Below are 9,552 nucleotides of genomic sequence, written 5' to 3'. Positions count from 1 at the left end.
GTGTTGGGGTTAACATCTATGATGAAGAAAGTGTGGCTTCACACGAGTGTTCTTAATCGAGAGCCTTTTCCAAACCATTAAAAGTTTGTGAAGGACATGCATTCTATTTGCACATGGTACCTCTCTCTCTCTCTCTCTCTCTCTCTCTCTCTCTCTCTCTCTCTCTCTCCCCCCTCTTCAAGCTTGCTCCTCCCTCATGAAGGACATGCATTTGGAATCCTAAAGCAGGAAAGGCTCAAGTTATTCAAGTGATGGATTGTGGCACACATGTTGGATGTAGAATTGATGGGACTTAATGGTAGAATCTATCCATCATTGTCCCTTCACTTCACATCCTACTTGCATTCCCCATTAGCACTCGGTTCTATCCAAATCTCTTGTTGAGAAAATGGCATCATTGTAGCTCTATGTTAATATTAGTGGAACATGTGGATGGATGATTGCAATGGTGTTGATACACTTACAACCTCCTAGTTTAATAGAAAAATTCTTGGGGCATGCCACTATTAGACAAAGAGATGTGAATGGGTGGTGAATAATGAAGGCAAAGTCTCCCCTTTGCCCCTTGCGGATAAGTAAAACTTAACCCTATGTCTTCTAGGAGCCATGGTGCAAGAGGGTGGTAAATGATGAAGGAAAAGTATCTCATTTGCCCCATGTGTATTAGTGGAGCTTAAGCGTGCGTCTCCTAGGAGCCATGGTGTAAGAGGTGGTGAATGGTGAAGGTAGAGTCTCCCCTTTGCCGTATGTGGATTAGTGGAGCTTAACCTTGCATCTTCTAGGAGACATGGTGCAAGAGGTGAACAAGTGCATTCTAGATGTAGAAACTAAAATAATTAGTTGGGATAGTGTTGAAGCCAATAGCTAATAAACCATAGTTAATGGAGACATCTAAAAGATCTAACTCAATGGAAAGTCTAACATGCTACCATGATCACCCTTTGTCCTCTCCATTTCACCTTTTGTCACATGAATGATGTGTAATCTAAGAGTTGGTATTAGGCCATGGTATTGTAGGGTAGAATCAGGGTAAGATCTTTCCAATTTTGGTAGCAATGAAATCATTGACATCAACATTGATGGAACTATGCATCATGATGAGAATTCTATTAAAGAATTTTGGTCATGGATTACTAACTTTTTGTACAACACTTGATTTCCTTGTTGACCCAAAAAAGATAGGTATCAAAAGCCTCATCAACCTCTGTGAGTAGCTAATTATTGAAGGCTTCTTTGTAATTCAAGTGAGAAAGTCTTTAAATTCTTGGGAATTCCAATGGGATTTATTTAAACCTAGAACCAAATATGGCATTGGGTAATGGCTAGATTAAGGAAGAAATGAAACATCGGAAAGGATTCCAGAGCAAACTTATTGGCACATTAGTAGTTTTAAAACATATCTTAATTTCAACCACAATCTACTCTCTCTCCTATAGGAGACCTCTAAAAATAGCTCTTAAAGATGTTGAATTCTATTTATAGATCCTTGAATTGGGGGGGGAGGGGTGATGAGAGCAATAGAAAAATCCATGAAGTGAGTTGGAGTGTTTGTACCCTACCTAAGGATAAGGGAGGAGTAGGGACACTTGGCTAAAAGGCTCTACTTGACAAGCTTGTAACTAAGAAGATAGCTAGAAGTATCATATCTCCCCATGAAGATTAGGCTATCTTATTGCACAAGGGGTGTAGGATAGCTCTTTGCGAGTTCTATCCTCATAAATGCAAAAAAAAGAAAAAGTTTAAGCGTCATAATTGCCACCTTTGTAGATGTTCAGGTACGTATAGAAAAGACACTTAGCTTGCCAGAAAAGCTCAACTTTTCATCACCTTGATCCTTTAAAGATCATTAGGGTTAGCTTTTAATGAGGTGTCATCCCTAATGATCAACTACAAGAGGGACTCAAAATCTTCAAGAAGGGTATTCAATTGTGTGAGGGCTTATGTGACTGTAAAGAGGAATGATACATTAACCCCTAGGATGTCTTGACGAGGTTTAAGTTCTTCCATAGGGAATTGATAGTAGATTTAAAAATAATTAATGTTCAAAACCCTAGTCCTGTTCAAAATATTCAGTTAAGGGGGCCCTTCAAGAATAGATCTTTTGTGTGGGAGAGTGGCCAATCCCTACTCCCCATTCCCAACATCACTCCTCCATCAAACAAACTAATACCCAAGTTTTACAACATATGACACTTGCATTGGAACCTCTCATGATGATAGATTAGGTTCAAAACTATTGTGTCCCCCAACATCCTTGGTAAAGTATACACTCCTCTTTGGCTAATGCTACACAAATAAGTTTCTTTGGGTAATCTAATCCCATAGAGTTGAAGCTCTATTTCATGACAAAACCTTTTTCAGTACAAGTCCTAAAGATTGATTTTGTTTTATAGATTTAGAGTGTGGAGTAAGCTATGGTCAAACAAACCCTAAAGCATTGAAGAAAAAGCAAATCAAAGCTATCATGATTGAAGATTCTCTGTGGTCACAAAAGGAGGATCGTAATAAGGAAACAAAAATTGCAGATATACTACTAGACATCAAAGATGTAGTTGCCAACTTCTAAGTGCTATTGGCTAGAATGTAATTAGGGGAAAAAGGATGGGTCACCCATACCCTATCTTTGCCTACTAGCTATTCGCTTCTAAGTGCTAATGCCTACGATATAATCAAGGCAAAAGTATGGGCCACACATACCCTCTTTCTCTGCCTACTAGCTACCCTCTCAAGATGTCAAACTTAAGTCTATACTATAGTAAGACCCTCTCCTTTGCCTACTAGCTATCCTCTCAAGATGTCAAACTTAAGTATATACTACAGTAAGACCCTTCACAGTAAATATGATCTTAGCAAGCGTAATTTTCTAAGACCTATAGTTATGTAAGACCCTTCACAGTAAATATGATCTTAGCAAACTTAAGTATATACTACAGTAAGACCCTTCACAATAAATATGATCTTAGCAAGCGTAATTTTCTAAGACCTATAGTTATGTAAACTAGCCTATGATGAATGATGATGGATGATGGAAGATCGAAAGCAGAACTGAAGTGTGCATGCGTGTCTGGCTTTTCGGGTCCTGGACCCGGCTCGCGAGTCTCATGCACGAAGGCCGCTTTTAGGGTTTCTGCACAGAAGTTTGCCTGCAGAGAGCTTCCACGCGGGCAGCAGCTCTGTTACCCTCCGTCGCTGCTGCCTCGCACACGCCGACTCGTTCGTCCACGAAGAAGGCCGCTCGGAAGTAGATCGCTCTGCCTCTCCTCGCCATGGACGGGGAAAAGAAAGCTGCCCAGCGGTCACTTTCCGACGACAGTGATACCAGCGATGAGGATGTCGACACCGATGACGTCGAGGCTTTTGTGTTTAATGACAGACGTGAACAAGGTGTTGCACAGGATGATAACGATGAGGATGAAGATGACGACGACGACGAAGAAGACGACGAAGAGGAGCAAGAAGATGGAAATGAGCAGCATGAGGCCAGTGGCTCCTCTGGCTCTGTAGCAGACTCTGATTTTGAGACTGATCGCAGTAAACTCCCAGATTTGACCGGCAAGATGCATAACCAATTTATGCTACAGAAGAGGAGGAACGAAGAGGCAAGCAAGCATGAGCTTACTGTGAGCCCGTCAAAGAAGCAGTCTGATGATCGGCAAGCTACCAAGAAGGTAGAAATGGAGGGGCCGCACGAAACAGAGGAAAAATCAGCTTCAAAGAAACGTAAGAAGGACAACACATTGGGTAAGCCGGAGCAAGAAGCTGGATCTAAGAAGATGAAGAAAGGTGAAGGCCGTGTAAAAGCTTCTCCAATTGGGAAGATAGCAAAGTTGGAACACGCAGGAAAGCCTTCTCAGGTTGATGAGAGTGGCAAGTCTGAGCAACCTGTGAAATCATCTCATGTTGGAAAGAATGGAAAGGCTGGAAAGGAGAATCAGAACTCTCTTCAGAGTGGGGGTAAAAAGAAGATTTTAGAAGAGACTTTGAGATCTTCGAGCCGAGAGACAGAAACAGGGATGCCTAAAATGTCTTCTAAGTCTAAAAGGAATGAGAAAAGTGCTACGGAGCTAAATGAGCCCAAGTCTGAGAAGAAGCCTGAAAAACTGGTAGAAACAGAAACAGCAGGAAAAGCACCTATTTCGCCTGTGAAAATTAAGCTCTGGACTCCAGATGATGAGATCGCTTTGTCTTCAGGAATTTTGAAGGATGTCAAGCTGGGTTTTGAACTTCCCACCAAAAAGAATGATGAGTATTGGAGCAAGCTGTTGGAGAGGCTTTGTAAGAAATTGGTGGGAGACTGGACCAAGGAGCAGTTATGTGATAAAGTCAGGCGGATGAAGATTAGGTATCATAGTCTGGCTGAAAAAGTAAAGGGCACAAGCAAGCCATACAATTTTCGAAATAAAACTGATCCAATTTTGTTTGCACTTTGGAGTCAACTGTGGGGTGATGGGACTGCTGATATTTCAGAAGACCATGGTAAACAAGAGGAAGAAGAGGAACACCCAAAAGAAGGTATTTCAGTTGATGAAAGGAAGCCCGTTTCTGGATTGAAAGAAGATGATACTCCAAAGGTCAAGCAAAGAAAAAAGCAAAGGAGCAAGACTCATGAGCCAGAAGTTGAAGAGTTGAAGGAACATTTACTCTCAAAGGAGAATGGAGACGATCCTGTGTTCAAGGAGGTGGATCATACAGTTACTTTTGACAATGGAGCTAGCACACACACAACTAAAGTTTCTACTGCTGCTCCTCAAAAGCAGGTTGGTTTTTCTAATCCAACATCTCAGGATCTTGAAGGACTACAGAAGGAGCTGCATGTTTCACTTGAAGGATTGCAAAATTGTGCAAATGGAATGTCAATTCTTATGGAATCCATCTCAAACGTAGCTGGAGATCAGTTGATGCTGATGCATAGAGCAACCCTAGCAGGGGTAGTTGGATTCAATTTTACACCTTTTAGAAGCTTCGAGTCAGATTGTTCTCAGGACAAAGTTCTTCAGCAGCAGTGGCGCAAATTACATCTGCAAGAATTGGATCTGTACTCTCAAAGATTACAACTTATGCAGGAGGAGTGCAAGGTAAAGCAAGAACAATTAAAGTTGCAGCTGGAAGTAGACAAGTAGGTTTAGTGAAAATTTGCAATATTACTCAATGGTCTTGTCCTCAGAAGGCAGGCTAGTCCTTGACAAAGCTGACTAGTCTCTGTAGCATAGGAAGTTAATGAATGTACATCAAATAGAGTTGGGTGAGCAATTATACACATTGTATGCTTTTTGTAGCGTCTTTGCTCATCCTTGGTTTGGAAGATATTGTTGCCACTATTTGGGTACAACTCGATCTGTCCAAGGTATCCAAGCTTGAATCAGCTAAAGTTGTGTAATTATCACTCTCTTCAGTGGAGCGTCTGCATGGAAGTGTTCATGTGTGCCCTAAACGCTAGGGACAGCACTTTGATGAAGCAGCATGGTGTGACACAAATACTGAAAATGAGAAGAAAAGTGCTAGAATTTACTTTGTCAGTATTCATGAGTAGGTTAAATTTTCTTGTTTGGGGACTTGGAGCATGAGATGGCAGACTTCTCTACTTGAAAGGGTCCTTGTACTCCTGGAGTGCGATGTGATACTGCTAATAGGTGTATGCTCATAGAATTGTACACATATACCGAATTGCACACAACGTGTTATGAGAGGTAACATCTTGCAGAATTCAAAACCTGTGCAAGTTTAGCTTGTCTGTCAGAGTTTTGTAAGTGTCTTTGGAGTACTGGATGAGGAGAAAGTGGCTTGGAATGCTGTGTGGGGGGGGGTAGCTTGTTTATGCATGCTTGCAATGGGTAGGGAAAAAGTGGCTTTGTACCTTTTCAGTGTAGCACATACTTTTATTGATATCATAACTCCAAATCTATTTGAAGGTCATGTAATTTGTGTTGAGAGTTATGACTATGCCCTAAAGCTGGCCTCAAAGTATGGCTAGTGATAATTTATAACACGTGCTAATGCAGAGTGACCTGTATCAATGACCATGATTTTGCATCTGTATTCATATTGTGATTGTTTCTGGTGCCATGAGTGTGTTCATTCTGAGAACAAGGCTGTGTGGAACTGACATGTGATTTATTCAATTCATCTGTATCATTCTGAAGCTGGTTTCGCACAGGTGCCAATAGCTAGGCAATGTGGCTTTGTTATGTAAATAGGCTGGTGGTTCTTTGTAATTGATAAGTCTATTTTCTATACCAGTTTACTGGTTTAAATTGCTGATGCGTGAAGCAAGGCTTCTTTGAGTCAAGGACAATGTTGATACTCGTGCGAGTGAGATGATTGCCAAGCAGACTACCAAACACTCATGATGTGATTAAGTAGAGGATGTGCATGCCTTGAACACAAATTTTCAAAGCTAGAGCTGTTCTATATGAAAAAATTATGATGGCTGGCCCATATGGCATATGGCCTTGGTAAGTTTTTGGGATTAGATGTAAAAGAAGGATTGGTCTTTACTTCCATGTAAACCCATGTACACTCAAGGATACCTCTCATGGTCCTTACTTTCAGCTAAGCACCTATACACATAAGGAGGGATGTGTATCTTGGTCTTCAGTATCGAGTCAGCTCATGTGTATGTGTACATGTGCCAAAAGAAATTAAGCACTTGTGACTTGCCAAGGGTGTCTACACGGTGAAGTAGAGAGGTTCACCTTCTTGTAGATCCCCCACCTCTATCGACTAAAAATAGCAGCTTAAGCTCTTGGGGTGCAAATTAGGTCATGTTAGAGCTTAAATTGGTTTACCTTAAATTCCCAATATTCCTAGCTGTAGTCCAAATGCTATATTGGACCCGTCTCATTAGACAAGTCTTGTGAAACTTTTTGCCAATTGTCATGTCATGTCATTTGCAATTGAAATTGAGACATCAAAGTCAAGATTGAGACATTTCATGAATCTTATGAGAAAGCAAAAACACATTGCATTGAGACTTTATTGATTGAATAGGGATGACTTGTTGCTAAAGAGCTATTAACCTATTGTTTTTATGAAATCTAGAGGTTGGATGATTCTTTTATAGATTATTACATTTATATTTGGATGGTTCTATTTATTCCTTCTAAGGAGATTTCCTAATAATTGAAAGGCTCTTCACAAGTTGCAACCAATGGGACGTTTATGATTAACATTGATGATAAAGTTTATTGAGTCCAAGAAAATAAAGTTATGCATGTAAAATGCTTTTGGAGTGTCTAGAAGAGTTAGTTCAAATTTGTAGGTGTTTGGTCACATATTTATTTGTAGTAAGTTGTTTCGAAGTATTTTGTCATATGTTACTTCTTGTTATGTTGAATTCTCTTCGTTTGATGTGTTGATATTAGTTCATTTGTGATCCACATTTTGGTTCCCAAGTAACACTTTGGTTGCTTTAATACTTCAACTTTCTATTGATATGCCTCCAAATTTCAAGTTGCTTGATTATTCTTTTGCTTTGTGATATGCCATGGTACCACCCAATTGAGTCCTTATTTTTCCAATATTGGCCTTAGTTTGAGCTCAAGCTTGCAAGGCGTTGGACATGCTTGGTGGTCTTTATCATCTAGTTCCTCTTGATTTTCTTCATATCACCCATCAAAGAGTATCCTAGATATACATGTAACCTTTTTTGGGAATGTAACTTCATTAACTATTGAAAAGATAGTGGGTTTATTATACCTTTGCTTATTTGGATATTTGTTTCAATTTCCTTCTATACTTGCTCTTGAACTTTCATTGCCATTTCCTTGTATTCAATCTTCTTATTAGTTGTAACCACTGTCATTGACAACTTTTCCTTTAGCTCCACTTGGCGCATGCACTTCATCAAGTGAGTCCTTCAAGTCCATATTCTCTACTTCCAAGTTGTACATTTATTGAAGTAGGTATTTCTCCCATGGGCTTGGCTCTTGAGTTGGTTTGGGTGGTATTGCCAAGGCTATTGAGAAAGTCTTGGGTGCATCTTGCTCTTAGGAAAAGATTGGATGTCTAGCTTTCTCCACTAGGTGCTAGCTAATGAAAAATTGGATAAACCTATAGCTTGTGTATGTAAACAAAACCCTCTATAAGGAAGAGAGAGAGAGAGAGAGAGAGAGAGAGAGAGAGAGAGAGAGAGAGAGAGAGTGTGTGTGTGTGTGTGTTTGAGCTCAATAAGTCATAATACGTAAGATTCAAGGTTGCAAATATGGGATAAGTGTTAGGAAACTCTTATCATTGGGGGGTGGGGGGTGATTGCAAGCCCCAATAGTATACTCAATGATCTTAGCACATATCTAGATAAACATTGAATCCTAACATTAGCCTCCAATGTTTTGGAACACTTGCAATAAAGAAGCTACTATGCCCAATTGTGTTGGAGCATTCAGTCACTTGTATATAGTGTTGTATTAAGTAAAAATGAAAAGAAGGTATATGTGAATCTTTGGATTATAGCTTGTGTGAATATATATCAAAGCTTTGTCTTATTGACCTTATATATTCCTATGGCCCATGACTTGCATTCGCATGGTAACTTCTGTGCAGATAGCTACAATCTCTATCAATCTAGAAAAATGTCGGGTTACGATCCTTAGACTATTTTGCTCGAGACTTCCTATGTTTAATGGTTTATAATTCTTCAAGTCCAATTTGCGAGAAGTTGGCAAGATTGAAAATAAAGTCGAGATATCATATCCTCTTTCACTTAGAGGAATCGAGATATCCTCATCTTGAATGAAATTGGGGATATTGGTTCATAGTGATTTCTGGTCAATCCAAGTGGCATCCTCAGGGTAGTCTTTCCATTGGACGAGATACTCTCTAAGGGTTTTGCTTCTTAGAGTCTTCTCTTGCATGTCAAATATCTCTTTTGGTTGAAGTTCGAGAACTCTTTGACTTGGCATCACATTTGTTGGTTGTTAAGTACATGGTCTGGGTTAGGAACATAAGCTTTCAATAGACTGACATGAAATACATTATGTACTTTCAAGTTATTAGGGAGTTGTAGCTTGCAGGCATTTGGTCCTAGACACTTTAGCACCTTATATGGCTCACAATACCTGGGACTTAGCTTCTTGAATTTCCCCAAAGATAAGTAACTTTTCTTTGGATGAACTTGTAGAGGAAAACCATGTCACCTTCTTTGAAAATGTGTTCTTGCCTTTGTTGATCAGCATATGCATTCTATCGATCCTTGGCGGCTTGAATATATTGCCTTATAGCTTTCACTCTACTGATCCATTTCTTCCAACATTTGCCTAGATGCTTCGATCTGGTAGGATAGGATTGAAAAAATTTAATGGTGTAAGTCAATCTTGCCCATATAGTGCCTAAAAATGAGTCATTTGAATACTTTGATGGTATGATGCATTGTAGGCAAATTCAACTAAGGGTAGGCATTCGATCCATCATTTGGGTTTCCTATTACAATAAGCTCTCAGTATATCTTCAATAACTTGGTTGAGCCGCTCTATTTGACCATGGATTTGGGGATGCTAAGCTACTGAAGTAGAGCTGGGTTCCTACAGCTTCGAACAAACTCTTTCAAAAGTTTGAGGT

The 9,552-nt window shown here is 39.8% G+C and overlaps 1 protein-coding gene across 1 annotated transcript; it reads left to right on the top strand.

Moving 5' to 3' along the window:
• The first annotated feature begins 3,008 nt into the window (after positions 1 to 3,008).
• LOC148022959 (uncharacterized) lies at positions 3,009 to 5,821 on the top strand. Its single transcript, XM_087695895.1, has one exon. It carries the CDS (start codon positions 3,267 to 3,269, stop codon positions 5,118 to 5,120), a length of 1,854 nt encoding a protein of 617 aa, XP_087552021.1. The 5' UTR covers positions 3,009 to 3,266; the 3' UTR covers positions 5,121 to 5,821.
• Positions 5,822 to 9,552: the final 3,731 nt, after the last annotated feature.

The sequence above is a fragment of the Lygodium microphyllum genome, chromosome 16 (assembly GCF_053477565.2).
Source record: "Lygodium microphyllum isolate KBCC chromosome 16, Lygodium_microphyllum_v1.1.10, whole genome shotgun sequence".
Classification (NCBI taxonomy): domain Eukaryota; kingdom Viridiplantae; phylum Streptophyta; class Polypodiopsida; order Schizaeales; family Lygodiaceae; genus Lygodium; species Lygodium microphyllum.
This window is presented reverse-complemented; position numbering and strand designations above follow the sequence as displayed.